The sequence below is a fragment of the Pelmatolapia mariae genome, linkage group LG3_W, assembly GCF_036321145.2.
Source record: "Pelmatolapia mariae isolate MD_Pm_ZW linkage group LG3_W, Pm_UMD_F_2, whole genome shotgun sequence".
In the NCBI taxonomy this organism is placed as follows: Eukaryota; Metazoa; Chordata; class Actinopteri; order Cichliformes; family Cichlidae; genus Pelmatolapia; species Pelmatolapia mariae.
In genome coordinates this window covers 89,596,049-89,616,093 of record NC_086229.1, presented here as the reverse complement: position 1 = coordinate 89,616,093, position 20,045 = coordinate 89,596,049, and the positions used below count along the sequence as shown (strand labels likewise).

General features: G+C 38.2%; 2 protein-coding genes and 1 long non-coding RNA gene across 4 annotated transcripts; 2 read left to right on the top strand and 1 right to left on the bottom strand.

Moving 5' to 3' along the window:
• Positions 1-1,443: 1,443 nt before the first annotated feature.
• Positions 1,444-5,489, bottom strand: LOC135932680 (uncharacterized). The gene is made up of 5 exons (XM_065470266.1): positions 5,444-5,489; positions 5,010-5,342; positions 4,759-4,869; positions 4,098-4,204; positions 1,444-1,653 (listed from the first exon to the last, which is right to left on the bottom strand). The coding sequence occupies exons 1-5, from the start codon at positions 5,487-5,489 to the stop codon at positions 1,444-1,446; spliced, it is 807 nt and encodes a 268-aa protein (XP_065326338.1).
• A 6,492-nt stretch (positions 5,490-11,981) lies between these two features.
• LOC134624976 (uncharacterized) lies at positions 11,982-14,092 on the top strand. Its single transcript, XR_010093672.1, has 3 exons — positions 11,982-12,475; positions 13,200-13,354; positions 13,895-14,092. It is a non-coding gene; the product is annotated as an uncharacterized LOC134624976 (long non-coding RNA).
• An 882-nt stretch (positions 14,093-14,974) lies between these two features.
• LOC134624975 (uncharacterized) lies at positions 14,975-19,220 on the top strand. 2 transcript variants are annotated; one of them, XM_063470226.1, is made up of 11 exons: positions 14,975-15,142; positions 15,611-15,667; positions 15,844-15,917; positions 16,271-16,371; positions 16,519-16,719; positions 16,880-16,966; positions 17,170-17,423; positions 17,579-17,707; positions 17,790-17,930; positions 18,429-18,552; positions 18,624-19,220. In XM_063470226.1, the coding sequence occupies exons 1-11, from the start codon at positions 15,062-15,064 to the stop codon at positions 18,839-18,841; spliced, it is 1,467 nt and encodes a 488-aa protein (XP_063326296.1). In that variant the 5' UTR covers positions 14,975-15,061; the 3' UTR covers positions 18,842-19,220. The 2 variants fall into 2 exon arrangements, with proteins under 2 accessions (XP_063326296.1, XP_063326295.1); XM_063470225.1 differs by having other exon boundaries at positions 16,516-16,719.
• Positions 19,221-20,045: the final 825 nt, after the last annotated feature.

The following is a 20,045-nucleotide window of genomic DNA, read 5'->3' as shown; positions in this document are numbered from 1 at the left end:
AGAAGCTGGGCCTCACAGAAGTTAAGTGAAAGCATTAGTTTGTCTAATGAACCAAAAATAAGCAATGAGTAGCGTCTGAGAGCAGTGCAACTTAGATTCTACAGCATGTAATTTAAAGGTGAAAGTTAATTTTCCTACATAGATAATTTGGCATTACCTCCACAAAATGTCACCAAAGCGCTGTGATGAAACATATTTTATCACATATTTTTGTTAATTTGGGTCTCATTTAGTTAGAAATGTTTATTTATCAGATGGACATAAATGATTATTGTGAGCTTTTCTTGACCATTAGCTGTTGTTCTACGTTTTGACTAGATGGCCTCAACAGGAAAGAGGTTCTCTTATGCAACCAGGTTAAAGGAAATCTACAGATTAAGGTGTAAACTAGAGGGGCAAAGATGCTGACTTTAGCATCAAATAACATTAAACATTTTCTTTTTGTGCGCTGTTGGATAGGTTAACAGATGCATGCCTTACTCAAGTCTGTACACATTCTGCAGGACAAACAGATGACTATGACTGAGAAAGCAACACGTGCACAACTGGTTACGGCTTTATCTGATGATGTAGCTGCTGCAGAGTAAATTGTGAAAGTTAGACACAGGAAATGTGGCTGAATACTCTTTCCTGTTTAGAATACAGCATACATCATACTGTGAGTAAGCTGAATATCCTCTGTATGCCATTAGTAACCTCCTCAGCTTACAAATTATTTCCTTTACAATACTGTGTGAAAGTCTTGTTTACATTTGTTTTAATGAAACCAATGGAAACATAAAGTGGGGGAAATGTATATAAGGCAAACACAAGAGATACTCAAGAAAGAGTTTGTCCAGTTTCAAGAAGCTTGAAAGCCAATATTTGGTATGATTACTTCTATTCTTCAACACAGCCTGCAATCTGTTGGGCAGCTTTCTTGTAGTCATGAGGAATAATTTTCCAGCCTTCCTGAACGATATTCAGAACTCTTCTTTGGATGTTTACCATCTTTTGTACCCACACTTCTTCAACAATGTTAAACTTTGGGGAGGCCAAATGATGACAGGTAGGGTTCCAGTTTGTGTTTGTTTGTTTTTGTTTTTTTAAATCCAGGCATGCTTTTACTGCATCGGCAATGTGTTTGGTACCATTATCATATGTTTGGCAACTGCTTTATTTTTCAGGACAAATAAATGTGCCAATCAAACAATTTTCAGATTGTATTGTGTGACAGATCACTTTTTGAACTGGTGCCAGCAGAGCTACCTCCAGATCAACACTGGAAAAACCAAGGAGTTGGTGGTAGACTTCCGCAGGCACAGACATCCTCCACTGGCAACCACTAAACATTCAAGGCATGGACATTGAGGCTGTGGACAGCTACAGGTGGTTCAGGTCTTTTGGAGTGAAGGGCCCACTCCTGAAGACCTTCTATGACTCTGTGGTGGCCTCAGCCATATTTCACGGTGTGGTCTGCTGGGGCGGCAGCATCTCTGCTGGGGACAGAAAGAGACTGAACAGGCTGATCCGGAGAGCCAACTCTAGGAGCCCCCTGGAGCCAGTGGAGGTGATGAGTGACAGGATGATGGTGGCTAAGCTGTCATCCCCGTTGGACAACATCTCCCACCCCATGCAGGAGACTGCTGCACTATGAAAGATTCTGTTCTGATGCTAGAAGTATACGGTAGTATTGTAACTTACATATATTTACATCTATATTGTACATTTATCTAAATTATATTCTTCTTATATTTCTTCTACCTTGTATAGTGTAGCCATATGGCTCTTAAGTATACTGCTTATATTTATTTATTCCTGCCTTGTCTACTTTGCTGCTGCAACAATGTGAATTTCCCATCTCTGGGACTAATAAAGGCTATCTCATTATCAAAATCTGCATGTGTGTTTGATCGGGTAAACGAAGCTTGTAGTGGAAAGTACTTTGAGTGCTTAGTTATGTAGAAAAGTGCTTTATGAGTGCCAGTCCATTTGCAGTACCTTCTTCCTAATGAATAGCTTTTGGACAGTTGCTCTTTTGAGATCATTTTCCAAGACGCTTCAGGTGAACAATAGCTGACTCAGCTGAAGGGTCAGATGCATATCTCATGTGTCATGTCTTTGATGGATTTTTACTTTTTCTTAAGTACATGTCTTTCAGACACCATTCTGCTGCTGTAGAAAATATTTTAGACTTGTCTTCTTTTGTCCTTGTCTAGTTTCCTCAAATTTTTAAGGAGACACTGCACACCATATTGTGTTATACTAGATTTTTTTGCTCAAGCTCTTTGGGAATCACCTTGTTGGTGCAAAAATACAACTGTGTGTTATCTTAGGTGTTTTTCACAGATTCAAATAAAGCATCAAAAGATAAAATGTAAAATTGGTTGTTGAAACGCTGCAGGTTAGATTGACCATAAAAAAATCTGCACAGTCTTATTTGAAATGTATCTGCCACCCAACAGTAGTGGTTAAGATAATCACAACATGAATATCTGACAGCTAGATGCAAATGTCCACGTTTGGGCAGTTCATTTCATCTTTCACATTTTAAATCCACCAAGTGCACTCATAAACGATCTTCGAAAGGTGTCACTGATTACCCCTTTGTTATTATTAAATAATTAAATAATTAGATGCTATGGTTAATACTACATAAAATAGAATGTATAAATGGTGCTTGGCCAGTTTGGGTCATAATAACTGGGCCATACAAGCAAACATAGATACATGGAAAAGTAAACTAAACAGCATTACCCCCATAAAATGGTCTGGAGATGCTGTAGCAACACCTATACTGCTACCAGTAAAGAAAGGACACTAGCAAAAAGCAAAACTAGACAAAAACTAGTCAAGAGGGACAAGGAGAAGGGGACAGCCTGTGGCCGCTACCTGCAAATCCATTTCCTTTTTAGTGGTTGTGTTGTCTTTACATCAAAAGAGATCAAATTGATTTACAATTATTTGTGCTTCCTATATCGACAGAATGATATCCCTGAGGTTTAAAAGTGCATGTTGAATCACTGCACAAAAGCTTAAAATTTGTTAAAATGATACATACTTGCAAATCTAAAGAAAAAAAAAAACTAAACTAGGCTATACATTTGAACTCTTACTGTTAATGGGAACCATCAGTGCATAACGCTAATGTACCTGATCTGTTCAGTCTGTATCAAGTAGTGAATACTTCCTGTCAGCCTGTGCAGAGTGTTTTCACAAGTTCTAAAGGCGCTCATATTTCTCATGACTATGTATAGACGTCAAGCAACCACTGACTCTGTTGTGGTTAACGGTCAGCAGTTGCACGGCTTTGAGAAGATGGGCATGAAAAACAAGTTGTGAACCTGTCATTATCAACTTATTACTCTTTTAGAATTTTGCGGAGGCCTTTTCAAGGCATGTCAAAAATATTTCTATGCAGTATGATTGGATTATTATTAATTCACACAATCCCCTATTATTTATTAGGAAACAGGCACATCAGATGCTCTGCCTTTACAAACATAGTAAGCTGTTGTGAAACTATACGAAACACCAGAAGATTTAAGATGATGAAAGGCTTTTATATTTGTACAGATATTTAAGATTGATTACAGATAAAAGAATTCTGAGAACAAGACAAAATAACTGTACAAATGCTCACTGTATCATAACACTGTCCCATCTTTCTGTGCCATGATATCGATATAGAATTGTTAATACCGAATTAAAGCCATATGGCAACATCCAGGACTAAAAAAAACGAATTCTGTTTAGAAGTGCAGTACCTCCAATGGCCACCTGAGGCTGGCAACAAAGATTTGTCAGTCCCCACAGATTTCCATTTTAACATGCCAAACTAACACACTAAAAAAATGCTTACAAAAAACATATGGCACGACAAAATACCTTCATAACCTCTTTATATCACATTGTATAATAAGAAGCAATGTTGGATTAACGCAGACAGAAATACATTCATTCCTGTTACCTTTGTTCAAAATATTTTCTCTTGCACTGATAACTTTTTTTAAATAATGGCTATTACTAATATCAATTCAGTTACATACAGCTGCACATCTCAACAGCAGTTGCCTCAGAGTGCTTTCTGCTGTAAGGTAAAGACCCTACAATAATACAGAGAAAAACCCCAACAATGACAAGATGAGCAAACTCCCTTTTAACAAGAAGAAGCCTCCAATAGGAAGAGCCATCTGCTGTAACCAGTTGAGGTGAGGGGAAGACCCTAGGACAAAAACACAATAAAGATGTGATTGTCATTTCACAGCTCTATAGTCAGCATGACAATATAAATAGATGACGCATCCACCAAACAAACATCAGCAGATCAATAATGACACCTCAGTTCCATGCAGTGCTCGGTCACTTTCTGAGTCTATCGAGTAGATGAATAAATAACATCTGGGTCCACTTCTGTGGCTGATGCAGGCCTGTGAGGACTTTCTGTTTTTGGATGAAATGCCACAGCTGCATAGTGCAGGTGCTCTGAGCTCTGCCTCTGTGAATAAGAGAACCGTCAGTCTCACAGCTGAGTTACAAACTACTAACATTAACTGATAAAGAGTGTGAAGGACACAAAATGAAACACTTCACCTCTTCTTGGTGTAGATTCTTTCCTTCAGTGTGAACTACGGCAAAAGTACAAACAATTTATGAGGTTGGTTGAATTATAATGTTAAAAATATTACTGTTGAAGGATTTATAAAATAGAGAATAGTTGTTCTTCTTTTTTAAGTGTAATCATAAAAGACATGTAAAAATCTGTTACAATAAAAATACCTTTCTGAAGCTTTTTGATTTTAACAGCCAGACAAACGATGACTGTGATGAGGAAAACAGTCAGAACACCGAGGATCACACTCATCACATTTGGTAATCCGATAAAAGTGTCTGTGACAAAGAGAGATTATAATAAATGAAATGACAGCAGCGGCAGTTTATTAAATGTGTGGTTCAGAATCTAACATCTTAAACTCTGACTTGTATTTTCATGAAATTCAATAAAATCAAAATGAAGACATCATTCTTACCTTGGACCACTAAATCTGTTGCTTCGACAATAACCGTACTCTTCTGCATTTTATATCCACAGAAATAAAGTCCAGAGTCCAATAAATCCACTTGTTTAATTTTGAGAAACACAGTTGATATGTTGGTGCTCATTTCAATTTTTCCATTTTGAAATCCATTGCAAAATGAAGCAGGTTCATGAGGTTCAAACATCGCAGCGATACAGGTGAGTTTGGCTCTGTTGGTCATTCTGTACCAGAATATATTTGTGGGAGAACTGGAAAAGTTGGAGCACAGCAGCGTGACTTCTTGTCCAGACTGAACCTCCAAAGGTTGTGATACAGGGATCCGACCTGAAAAATAAAAGAAAATAAATAAACCCAAACATGAAGCAACAGAATCTTAATCAGCAGAATCAGCTGGTTCTGTGGAGTAAATGAGTTGCTGTACTTACTGAGGCTGCAGACAAGTAAAACTGTTAGAGAGTCAAAGTTCCTCATTGTGCACACGATGACCCTGAAATGGCGCTCTACAAGTGCTTATATGGTGGTCTGAAGAGGTGTGGTTTTTAGTATCTGTATGTGTTGTACAATACATCTGTGAAAGAATAATCACACCCCCCAGAAAGTTTAACCCTAACAGTGAACCAAGAGACAAAGATTGTGATTGTTCGCATGTAGACTCTCAAAACACTGGTGGAATAGGTTATCTGCCCATTTAAAACAAACCTCTCAGAAAGTCTCAGTACAATTCCTCATTAACACTCTTGGAGCTGGGGTTACAGATGACCTTGAAGAATACAGCAACCAAATTAAAATAAATTCAGTGATCCTGACAGGTTTGAGGTTTTATCTCTCTCTCTCTCTGAAACCCATCTCTCTAAGGCCTGATTTAAACATCTGGAGGATCTTTGTAGAACCTATTAGTGGCTGACCTTGAGCTGGCTATGTGTTAATTACTTTGTGATTAACACAGAACTTGTTCCTGCAAAGGAACAAGAATTTGATGGTAAACCTCATATGTACTGGAATGCACTCATCTACAGACCAATACACCATCCAAAAGCTGCAGCCGTGACCATTGTCTTATGTAGTCCAAGTCTGTAGTAGACTCCCGATGCCTCTCCTCTTCAGATGGCTTCATTCCTCAGGCCACATACTGTCTCACCTTATACAAGATGGGATCCTGCTCCTGTAGGCTTTTCCAGTGGCCTGGATCCCAGTCAACGTTCACGGCTCCCCACAAGTGTTCCTTCACCTGTACTCTGAAGATACCAGATTACCACTTGTAATGGCATCCTAGCATTAACATTTTCCTGGCCAGGCTGGTACTTGATATCAAAGTGATAATGCAGGGCTCTAGACTAATTTTTTGCCACGGTTGCACTGGTGCACCTAACTTTTTTTCTTAGGCACAAAAGTTAGTTCAGCCGCATCGCTTAACACCAGTTTGACATGTGCACCTTTTTTGGGGGAAAATTGCTGTCTATATAGATAATATTCATTTGTAAATGATTAACTAAAATTCTTGTCAACACAAAGTTCTTTATTTGGAGCACATTTCCACAAGAAAGATAAGTTACTGAAAAAGTGCTTGTGCTTAAAGTGCTTTGGCACTCTTTGGCAATATTGTAGACAATGTTAAACTTCATCATCACATCAGCCTCCTCTGACGACCTGTTTGCTGCTGCTTGCTGCTGAAAGGCAGTGGGGAGAGAGGACACTTGGGCAGTGCATTTATCACAGCATATAATGTGTTTTCTGGATACACTGCTTTTTCAGGGTTCAAAGATTGATGGCTCCATGTCAGAGCACTGGCTATGAATTTCAGATGGATCAGGCCTTAACAAAAAAGTTATCAGTAGTTCTTTTCTCATTACCCACAGCTACATCTACTTCTGTTGGGCCTAGGCTGCTCACTAGGGCCGGGGAATCATCACTGATTTCTATAATCCATTCGATTCCGATTCACGACGTCCCGATTCGATTTTGCCTCAGATAGTCAGAAATATTATAATTCTGATCATTTATCAGTACTGATACATATGAGACTTCATCAGAGGTGTGAGCATCACAGCAGATGCCTTTGTGTCAAAGTACTGAGGATAAAACACAGAAAACATGAAGGGGATTTTGCTGGCCTGGCTTTTTATAGCAGATAACCTTAAAAATATTCTGCAATATTGCATAATTTTAAAAAGTACATTTCTTCAGTATTGAACAGCAGAAATTAGGCTCTCTTGTCCGAGAACATTTAATTTAAAAAAAAAAAAAAAAAAAAAAAAAAAAGAAAAGAAAGAGAAAACTAAACAGCATTACCCCATGACAGTGCTGTAAACAACGGTAGACTGGTGGGTGTAATAAGCGAATTAATAATGCACAAAACAAAGAAACTTCTTGAAGCACACACACACACAGACACAGAGAGAGAGAGAGAGAGAGAGAGAGAGAGAGAGAGAGAGAGAGAGAGAGAGAGAGAGAGAGAGAGAGAGAGAGAGAGAGAGAGAGAGAGAGAGAGAGAGAGAGAGAGAGAGAGAGAGAGAGAGAGAGAGAGCTACTCACCTCTCTCTTCCACCTGCACTTTCAAACGTACACACAAAGGACTACGGGACAACTACAGGATCACGGCCAATCATAGAGGTCCCACCTGACTATCTCTAATTGGGACACATGATAGGGGCATGATGTGTGTCAGTTGTTGACCACACGGAGACTTTCAGAGTTGCCGAGACTTTTTTTTTTTTTTTTTTTTTTTAAACTGGAACAGCTGGTCGCACCAGTGCAACCAATTATTTTTTTAATTTAATTTTCATTAAAAAAAATTTTGGTCGCATTTGCGACCACATTGGTCGCACTCTAGAGCCCTTTAATGAGTTAGGCTCAGGGAGGGGTGGCAATCTGCTGCAGTACTCTTGCAGGAGCATTTTGGATTAACATAGCCCACATAAGAAATTGCTAATCCATTTGCTGCCTTCAACTTTTTCCAGTTGAAATCACATTGATTTCCTGGTTCCTGATCTACAAACAACCTCTTAAAACAGGCTTTTGGCATTAGTGTTACATTAGAAACAGTATCTAACAAAAATATCACATCAACAATACCTCTACTTGACGACATGTCCCTAAAAATTAAAAGTGGTTTATCTGGACTTAACCACCATCATCCTTTCCAGTCACCTGGAATTAATAGTTTAAAGCCATCTTGGATTGAGTTCCCTGAAACTCCCTTGCTATCATACTGATTCCACACTAACTACAGATGGGTCACTCTTGTTGATCCCACTGATGCCGTGGCCGTTCCACTGGGTGAGAAATTTGCTCTGTCGCTGGGAATGGCTCTGAAACCTCACCACGTCTCCTGTACTGATAGGAACGAAAGTCCTGCCTTTCTCCCTCTCCCCTTTGGGAACTTGGCATGTCTGTGGAATTGGTGCTGGTCGAGCAAATTTCCTCAGCTCCTACTGAAGAGTATTCTTAAGATCCACGATTTGCTTGTTCATTCCTGCGAGAATCTCCGCTTTAAATTTATCTTTCCAATTTACGGTGTCATGCCACTTTAAATCTCCTTTTACTATTGCACAGGCAAAGTTTTCATACGAGCCGTGCAAAGCAACTGCTTCCCACTGTAAGGCCTCTTTACTCACCTGTTTGAATGAGAGACTAGGGTTATGCTTTAACAGATGCTGTAGATTTCATCTCACCTTCTCTGAGGTCTAAGGCAAACTGATCACGCATGTGCAGGTCAGCACACCAAGGGTCTTGTGGCTCTTTTATCTGCAGGCAATGACCTCTCTTAAACGTAAAGTAAACTTAGGCTCTTCTGGCCTTTGTCTGCAATTGTAAAACATGGCATGCAAGCTACCCACAGCCGTTTTATCCCCATACAGTTTTGCACTCAGCAGAAAAATCACACTGCTGTACTACAGACCACTTTTGAACACGGAGCATTGCACTAATCTGGTTCTCCCAGTCTTCATAATTAGTGTTAAGCCCACACAATTTTAGTACCCATTGTGCACCAATAAAAAATATTGAGACCATGTTAACCGTTTTGGATAATTCATCTGCCATATTGATCACTTTAAGGCAGGTGGTTTCATATACTGGCCACAATCCTGTTGACAATGCTAAACGGGCCACAAAAATGGCCTCAGCACAGGAAATGAATAAGTTCTAATAGTGACCTGTAGAAAACCACCACATTCAAAGTGAAACTAGGGCATACAAGATTTTCCTCTGAAGCGGACTAGTGGCTGCAGACACAGATCTGGACCGCAATCCAAGGCCCAAAGCCATCATGGTCAAAATTGTTAGCCTGGTTAAAAGCAGGAAAAGGTGGTCACTGAGAAAACACAGCCAAGCACATGTCAATATTGCTCTTCTTTACCAAGTCTTGAACAGTTTCCTCTCATCGATTACCTCTAATTACGGAGTAGGCTTTTCCTCCGTGAACTCCCATAATAGCAGGTCCAGCACACCAACAGTCTCCAATCTAGTCTTTTTTTTAAATCACAACAAATCCATATAAATACTAATTGAAACAAATCCTCCACCCACTGTCATTTGATCACTTTAGAGCAAAACCTTGCAGGCATGGAGGGTTTTGCTCTAAAATGCTCACCTCTCTCACTGGAGTCAAAAATTTCAGCCATCTTCCCCACTATAACTGTGTCCTACAGAAAAATCCCCTTCCTTCCTGTTTTCTCTCCCCTTTATAGAGAAGGATTCAAATCATCACCAGTCAGCTACTCCCTGTACTCAACTCCAAATAGGTGGCAGCTGGACGAGAGTGGAATCTCCACTCCCACATGGGTGTGGCCTATATCTCACACAAAACACTAAAACACCAAAGCATGCAATAATTAAAATGGAAAATAACGCCAACCCAATGTTTAGTGGGAGATTCTCTCAATTATTCCACCATGCCACATTCTACAACATCTGCACTATTAGATTTTTACCACAACAACCGATATGAAGTAATCAAAGAATCAGGCTGGGACACCAGTCCATCACTGTGGTGGTAGAATCAGCTCTCTCCGTGACGCTACTGTCTTCACCCGTGGAAAGAAACTCACTGCTATTGTCAGTAAAACCCAGATTTGACCAAACTGTAGCCAATACCTGCAAATCCATTCCCTTTTTAGTGGTTGTGTTGTTGTCTCATTCATTTACACCAAAAGAGGTCAAAATGATTCACAATTATTTATGCTTCCTATATCGTCAGAGATATCCCTGAGGTTTAAAAGTGCATATTGAATCACTGCACAAAAGCTTACAATTTGTTAAAATGATACATATTGCAAGCCTTGCAAATCTAAAGAAATAAAAAGTAAAGTTATACATTTGAACTTTTACTGTTAATGGGAACCATCAGTGCATAACGCTAATGTCCCTGATCTGTTTAGTCTGTGAAAACACTCTGCACAGTCTGACAGGAAGTATTCACAACTTGATACAGAGTCAGCTCTGTTGTGGTTAACGGTCAGCAGTTGCACGGCTTTGACAAGATGAGAATGAAAAACAGGTGTTAACCTCTCATTATCAACTTTTTGTTCTTTTGGCATTTAGCAGATGACTTGATTATTTATTCTTATCTTTTATTCCCACAATCCCATATTATTTATTAGGAAACAGGCACATCAGATGCTCTGCCTTTACTAACATTGTAAGATGTTGTGAAGCTATATGAGACATGAAAAGATTTAAGATGATGAAAGGCCTTTATATTTGTACAGATATTTAAGATTGATTACAGATAAAAGAATTCTGAGAATAAGACCAAAATAACTGTACAAATGCTCACTGTATCATAACACTGTCCCATCTTTCTGTGCCATGATATCTATATAGAACTGTTAATACCGAATTAAAGCCAAATGGCAACATCCAGGACTAAAATAAAACTTTGCCTGCTTAGAAGTGCAGTACCTTCAATGGCCACCTGAGGCTGGCACCAAAAATGAAAAACACAAACACTGTAGCGGCAACCTTCGGTCTTTCTTTGCCGGTTCTGCAGGACGTAAAGTTTCTGACTCGTGCTCTTGTTGAATCGCTTGTATGCGTTTTGGTAGCAAAAACGAGGCGAATGTAAAAAAGGAAAAAACATTTATTCTCCATACAAACTGAAAAATACAAACAAAGGCCTCTGGTGGGAGCTCCGTTTATATTCCTTTTATGTTACAATGAAAGCACAATAAACGGTGACGGTCAGAAAACTGTTGCTCCATTGTCCTGCTTACTTGCCTAACCTTTCATCCCCCCTCATGCTTAACACACCCCCTTTACGACACCTACCAACACTTTACAACAACACAAAAGACTAACAAGGCAGGATCAATTTATGGAGCACACTATAACATAAAATAATGAAAATTTATAACTAGGGATGGGTATCGTTTAGGTTTTATCCGATACCGGTGCCAAACCGGTACTTTTGAAATGGTGCCGGTGCTTAAACGGTGCTCAAACCGGTGCTTAAAGAATGGAGAACACAAACCTCTCATGTTTAGCTGTTTTTTTGTAAAAAGATAACAATGTAAGCCTTTTCTGCAGCTATAGGGCATATATGGTATTACTCTTGGCTGGAAGCAGTGCTTAAACAATGGAAAAAACACAAACTTTGTCCAAAAACCTCTCATGTTTAACTGTTTTCCACTTTTTCTTTGGTCATTTTAGCCTTTTTGGCCAGAGTGAAGGGAGTATCTGCCATCAAACAAGAAGACAGCCGCATGTAACTACGACGGTGTTTGCTAGTTCATCTTACATGCATTAATGTAATAATGTGGTTAGCCTACTCAACGTGAATTACACAAGAACAACATTAAGCTACTCACGCAGAGAAGAACTGCTGCTGCTGCCATCATCATCCGTCATCATTTCTGCTACACTGGCAGGGCTAGGGGCCAGGACTCTCCTCTTCGGGTTTTTGGGGGATGTTGCTAACTCCGGGTCCGATAACAAGCACCACTATGGGCTCAAAATGTGGTCATAAATATTTTGTACTTGTAAATCGGTTTTGTACTTGTAAAAAAGATTTGTATGCGTAAAAAAAATTTGTGTGTGCGTAAAAAAGATTTGTATCTGTAAAAAAGATTTGTGTGTGCGTAAAAAAGATTTGTATCTGTAAAAAAGATTTGTGTGTGCGTAAAAAAGATTTGTATCTGTAAAAAAGATTTGTGTGTGCGTAAAAAAGATTTGTATCTGTAAAAAAGATTTGTGCGTGTGTAAAACAGATTTGTGCGTGTGTAAAAAAGATTTGTGTGTGGACTTAGCCAAAAAACCCCTGCAAGTTACAAGTACGAATTTTGACCCTATTTTTCTTCCTTTAAGCTGATTGGTCAATGTCATGTCAATCACAAATTAAACAATCCAATCAGAGAACAGATGGGCTTGGCTGTCGGGGGGGATGCTTTACGGACCTTCAGGTCCTGGAAGGGTAACACAGTTTGAAGATGGAGGACAGCGGTGGCGCTTCTGCAGCGCAGGTAAGCTTTAATTTATGGTTTACTGGAACAAGCTAATTGTCCAGACATATATTTTTGAATATCATGTTCGGTTACTACACTGTAATTTTTCACGGTGCCAAAAGCTAGCTTAAAAAGGGCTCTCAACATTAGCCCTAGTGTTGCATGTGTTCAAATAGTCTCCTGTGTGGCACGGTCTGTCTGCTTAAACATCAGCAGCATCGTGGAGAATTATGTGTTTGGATTTAAGTTTAATCCCGGTGAGATGTCGTTTTGGTAATATTTGGAACTGAAATGCTCTGACTTGACCTTAGCACTGGTCCCAGGTCACCCCCGAGTTTGTGTTAGAGTAATACTACAGTAATTACAGTATACAACAACTTTCAACAGCTACTGAAAGTTAGGGGACCTAGCTTCACTTTCAGTAGCTGCTAACGCGTTAACGAGCAAACCGTGCTAACGTGTTACGCTGCACTAACTTGCTAACGTAAAATCGGTTAACGTCATTTTAAGGAGATATATGTGCGTGTATAAAGTATTTGATTTCAATTTTCTTTTACTACTGTAACTATGGCTTAACAAGCTTCCTTAGTGTTCTTTTAAACTCTCACTCATGACTATTAGTTATACTGTTAACTATTTTAATATCAGGTTAATAAGGGAATAGGGATATATCGGGAAACCATATGGTATTGTTTAAATGAAGATGCAGATGTTCAATAACATATAAATATATTTTCAACAGGAGCCAAAGACTGCAATAGAGAAGGCTATACTGAATCTTGTGGGAATTCTGTCAACTTCCCAGTCTGATATTAGGAGTGGAACTGCAACCACATCTGTTACAGCGACAGTGCCTCAGCAAACCCCAAGAGTGAGCACCCAAATAGAAATGCAAAGGTAAAAAGAAAAAGAAATTTGCCAGTAATGCTACTCCATTCATTGGGGGAGTATTATGGAACAATAATCTAAGATATTCAGTAAAGTAGAAGCCCAGATAATTAGGTTTGTATTTCAGTTGTTCATATTTTTAATATTCTTTTCCCTGTATTCTGGAGAAGACACAACATCTGTACTGACAAGGATATAATGAATACTGGATTCAAGCAACCCTTTGGTTTTGAGTTACTCTTTGGTTTTTGTTTAAAAATATATTTCATAGGCTTTAACCTGGCATGCACAAAAGTAAAATGCTGCATCCATGATTTGTCTCTATTGTGTGTTCAGCTTTTACTCTTACTCTCTTTTATGTAAGTCATCTTTTTATTTAAACAACCTGTTCTGCAAATTACCTATGCACTTGGATCCTCCTTAAACATCATTATGACATTTCACCTTAACAGTAATGCAGTACTTTTCCAATCAGATGAGTAGTCTTGCTTTAATTTGGAAGAAATTGGCAAAGTGTTTAATGCCTCAAATGTATAATCTTATTTACAGGTCATTTCCAGCAATGTTTCAAAGAAGGCAATCCAAAGGAAAGAGGCCTTTCCCAGCTCCTAGTAATGTCATACATGCAGTTCGCAACATTCAGTTGCAATTCTGTCTTTTGCCTGATTCCACGACAAAAACCCCAAAGAATGAAATACGGCTTCTTCAAGCTGGACTTGGAAGGCGAACTCTCAGCATAGCTGACAATGCTGATAATGAAGAAGTACTTTTCTCAATTTTAGATGCCTTTATCTTGTCAAAAAAAATCTAATTTTAAACTTCAAAATTAAAATTGAAAAATGTTACAATTTGACTTGACAAACTAATCATGAGGAAATGTTTGATTTCTTTTAACCCTAATTTAGATTACTGTAGCTCTGCATGAAGAGTATCCGAAGATGAAGGCCCTAACTGGTGGATGGCTCTTGTATAAAGCAGGAGGTAAGTCATTTTAACTCCCCGACTTTGTGTCTGAGTTAATAGAAGACATTTACTTAGAGCAAAAAGCATCTGGATAAGTTTTAGAAGAAGCTTTTCTGTCTAATTAAAACATTTCTAACACTTCTTCCGAGAATAACTTATGGAACACTGATATGGCTTTTATTATTTAGTTTTCAGATTTGTTGGCATGGTCTTGTTTTTTTAGATTAACTCACTTTTTTTGGCGCATTGTGATTGAAAAGCAATAAAGGCATAAGATGCACATCAATACACTTCCATTGTTTACAGGTATAACATCAACAGTACAGCACCACTTAATAAAAAACTTGAATATTCTGAATATAGTTATGAATGAAATATTGTTTTAGTCTAGTGATTCATTTAACATTTTAAGCATTGTTTAAAAATGAAAAGTATAGGTTGATACAAGGTAGTTTTTAAAGACATTGCTATACAACAGTAGTGTTCCATAATGTTATGGATTTATTTGTACTTTATGATCTCAACTTTTAGAACATTGCTGTATTGCGAATGCATTTTACTTGGTTTTTGTTCCATATTCTAGGTGGTAGCGGACAGAGAAATCTCTCTCTAGTATCTCAGGGAACACAAGGCTACACAGCCAAGACGCTCAAGATGGACACCAACAATGGAAAAAATACACTTTATATTGTCCCTCTCCAAGAAAAAATTGATACTACACCTCTTCCACATGATGCTGCAGAATTCAGCAAAATGCCGAAGTCTCAGTGCAAGACCTGTGGTGTGACTATGCCTCTTCAGCTACTTGTTTGTCACGTAGAAAACTGTGTACAAGTAAGCCAAATTCAACAGTAAAAAAAACATTGCTACCACCTTTGCTAAAAACTAAAACTTTTTAAGTTGTATTCCTTTTTACTACTTTCAAAATGGAAGGACAGAATATTATGCTTTACCCAAGACTACTTAGGGTGAATTTCCAGAGTCAATGTATGTGCTGAAATCAGTCGTAAGTTTTGCTCTAAATGTCTGTGAAGTTTCTCAGTCATCCCAGTCATTGTAGTGTAAAGAGTTTGGAAAGAAAACATCTGGACTTCTATAAGTTTCCTTGAAGATGTGCCACCTCTCATCTGAGAAGCTTCTTCGTTTCTTTAGAGCAATTGATGGAGAGTCCAAAACTTTATGCCCTATTGGAGTGTCCCCATGAGGGGCGTTGATCCCCTAGTTTGCTCTAAATGACAAATCGTGAGCAGCATGTACCTACCTACCATAAATGTGTAATGTAACATTATATTCCTTTACCAGGAAGCTGCGTGTGAAAGCATGACTGACCAGGCACATCAGAATGAAGTCCAATTGGAGGTGAGTTCCCAGATATATTCAACATTGTAATATGGAGAATACAAAATTCCAAGCAGATCTTTGTTCAACTATTTCATTATTTGCTAATTACCTGTGGCATTCTGTGCTAGATTTGGACTGTTCATCTTTGCGAGGACTAAAATAAATACACTTTTTAATTGCAATATCCTCTTCAGCCTTCTTGTCCTGTTTGTGGAAATCGTTATCCTCCAGATGACTTGGTCTTGCATGCCAGTACATGTGGTGATCGGTAAGTTCATTTTAGTTGGACAACACTAAACAAATGCTATGTGTAGCACATTTATAGTTGCTCTTGCTTCTGCCTTTGCATCATGTCATAGCAGGGGCTCATCCTTACCTAACCTGTTCATCTTCTATGATCATGTTGACCACATGGATGAGCTTTTATCAGTGTTCATCCTGGCATTTTGACAATATACTTTTGCTTCTTTAGAGTGCATTGTTTAGGTCACCTTGTCTTTTATTGACAGTATTCCTGCGTCTATCTATCTATCTAGATAGATAGATAGATAGATAGATGGATCAGTGTATATATGTTTAAACACTGATCTTTTTCTTTCTTTTGCACCACTTTGGGTAAAGTGAAGTGGATGACCTGCATCACACAGCACATGAATTCAGAGACACACTTCTCAATTTTGCTGCTGAGATGAACACTGACATCCCAGCCAACAATAAGGAAGGTACTTTTCATACCAAAAGTCAGAGTATATTTAAAATTCCAAATTGACGTGCTTATCAGAAAGTGTGCTGGGCCTTAATTTTTTGGCTTACTGGGTTTACAGTACAAAATGTTATTTTTGCATACAATGTACTTTATCTTTTAGTAGAACAGTGGAAAAAGGCCAGTGATCCCCAAGATGCTGCAGTTTTGTTTAAGAGGCATCTCTTAAAGGAAAAGGAGGAGAACCCCACAATCACAGCTATCATTGACATTCGACAAGATCAAACATCCCAGAGCCGAGAGATCATTGCTTTCTACAAAAGACCACAGATTGATTGGGCAGGACCTTTTCGTTGTTCTTTACAAGGTAATGCTTATGGTGAAGCATACATTCAGTTAGTTTCTTTAAAGGCTGTTTAACATTCCAACTTGGTAAATGAGGATTTTCCATTAAAGGGTGCTGTAAAGCAGTTTGTAACTTTACTTGTGTTGTTGTTGTTTTTTTCTTTTTCCCAATTTTAAAATAGGTGACACAGCTGTTGGCACTGGGGTCCAGAGACATTTTTTCAGCATGGCAATGCTAAAGTTGCAACATGGCTTCAACATCCATAGCGGTATGTTTCTATATCCTTTTCTTAATTAATGTGAGATGAGTTTTTAAAATAATCCATTGAAAATTTTACTCCAAAAATTAAAAAAAAAGAAAAAAGATACCATTGAAGTATTTGCATCATGTTTGACAACTTCATTAATCAAGTACTTACGTCAATAGATAAAGCTATAGCTTTTTTATTTTGCTTGTACTGTTCTTCTCCAGGTGCAGCCAACATGACCCTTCTCTTTGAGGGACAAGAGAACCATCTAGTGCCTTCTACTTCTCAGATTTTGGCAGACAGTGACTTATTTGTGGTAGCAGGCAGAATGATTGGGCATTCATTTTTGAACGATGGGCCACGATTGCATGGCCTCAGCAAGGCTATTATTCACATGTTGGTCCATGCTGATAGAGACACTGTCACTGTCCAGCTCGATGATGTGCCAGATCTAGATATTCGTTCTACAATTTGCATGGTGAATACTAATTTACTTCAAGCCTTAGTGAAATCATAATTTAAATTAACTCATTTTTATATAACTGTAAATACCCCCCCCCCCCTCAAGAAAATGCAGATTTTTTAGGCAATATATTTGCAACATACTAAAATGGAATTTTTCTCCTCTATAAGCTTGATGGTAATAAACACCTCACTGAGCAGCAGAAGGATGACATTAACAATTTGGCCATTTCCTGGGACTTGCCACCCGTCAGTGCAGAAAACCGCAGATGGCTGTTCCAACAGCTTCTCCATCATGCAGTAAGATTGCCCTTTAAAAATTGTTTTTAGATTGTCATCACCTAAGCAAATATCATGTGGTTATTTTTAATTATTGTTTTAGGTGATAGGCCGAACTAAAAGGCAGACAAAACACATCAGAAAAGGTCTGAAGGACACCGGATTGTTGACTATGCTTCAACAAAGACCTGACACAGCCTCAGTGGTCTTTCCCCAGCATGAAGACAGCATTCTTACTGCACAGGTATTTCAATGCATTTCTAAGATGCCGACTACAGTGACAAGGCTAGTTGGCATGACAGTTAATGCTGCTTTTAGGGGAGGCTGTAGCTCAGGAGGTAGAGCAGGTCATCTACTGATCAGCAGTTTGTTAAGATCCCTGGCTCCCTGCTCTGTATGAATTTTTGGTAGGAAGTACTGAAAATAAGAATGTGATTGTGAGAATGATAATTGTTGTAGAAAAAACTTTGAAGGGTCTGGGAGAGTAGAAAAGTAAGAATCAGTCCTTCTACCATTATACTTTAAGTGAGACAAAATGATTGATTGATAATACTTTATTCATCCTGAGGGAAATTCTTTTAAAGGCTGCCAGATAATCCAGTGCCATCATGAGCACCCCATAGAATACACCATATATAAATGCCAAGTGTCGGAAAAAAGTCCCTTCACAAATGTAACATGTAAAAAAACTGTTTTGTAAGGCAGTTGCATTCCTAAGTGTGTCTCTGAAATCTCGTTTTAGGCTGTTCTTAGCCACATTGTTTGGCCAGGAGATGAGGGCGATGATGAAGACGATGATGATCCACCTTACCCACTAAGCATCCAAATGCAAACAGTGGGATTTCTGAAGACCTACATTGAAACAGGCAAGTGTAATTGCATTGTGATTCAAAATTTGAATCTAATTTGATTTCTAATGCATTGATTAACTTTACAGCCACTCCATTCCAGCTCAGCCAGCTGATGAGGTTTTGGGTTGGATGGGAAATTCCGACTGGTACCATGAAGGTTGAAGTGGTCAAAGCAGACTACCTCATATCCTCTACATGTTTTGGAACGTTGCGTGTGCCTGGGCACTTCCACGAGTACAATGTCTTTTCCAAACATGTTGATGATTGCATTGCAACTTGTGCCACAGGTTTCGGCCTTATTTAAAAGCAATTTGTAGACACTGGATGTCGAATAAACTTTACCATGCTTGAAAAATGTTTTACATAGCCAAAAGTTTCACTGTTACTTAGGCTTATTGATTTTTTGGGAATATTGTCATGCGAGTTTAAATATAAAAATTAAAGTTACAGTTCCCACCATTAATTTTTATATTTGAAGTTAAGGAACTAATGACTGTGTTATTTAGGGTTGTTTTGTTAACTTAAAGTCATTGTCATGCATCCGATTCACATCATCTCTTTGTTTGAAGCAGTTTCATGGATTACAAGAAGTGAAAAAAAGTAGATTAATACTAAAGCTGTATTAAATGTTACACACAGTCCAATGCTGTTGAATATAATGTTAATAAAAATCTGCCACACTGTCAGCTGTGGTCAAGCTATTTAATTACCGCATGCAGGACAGCTAACACACATCAAAACATTACAGTTCTACAGTCATGAGAGTTTTTGTCACTTTCAAGCTGTTATCAATAAAGTCAAGTTTTGAGCTATGAAAATTGGATGATAATTTTCCGGATTATTTTTGAGGTTGTTTGAAATCATTTTGTAAATCAAAGGAAATGTGCTTGAACACCCCAAATTAAAATCTAGAAGTTGTCAAGGACATGGATTTGGAGCAGCAGTTATTGGACTTAAATACAAGTTACATTCTAGAATGGTTGCCACTCCATCAAAGTTAAGAAAAAGAATTCTTGTCAGACTGTAAATAAAAGTAGATTAATTGAATATTGCCTTTACAATTAAATAAAAATAGAAATCAGCAAGAATAGGCATGATGGCACCTAAACAAAATTTTATTGAAGCTATTATTAAACAAAGGACTTACATGAGAACAGAAAGCATTTATCATGTTACCTTTGCATTAACTGACAGATTATCAGGAAAATATAACTGTAAACTCATCAAACACAAAATGCATTAAGATTAAAAACTGAAAATAAATATTGATGCAGACTTTTAGTAACTGTCCTTGGATACAAAAACTGATAATTCAACATAATGTAAACATCTGTTAGGGCATCTTATTTTCAACCATCACTCTAGATAAAGCTATAAATCCTGCCTGTTCTCAAGAATGCCTTCCACATACTGGACAAGGGAACTGTAAATGTCAGCCCCATAGGACATCGAGGGTTCCATGGGATTGAAAAGGTGTCTCACTCTTTCCAAATCCTCACTGTCAAGTG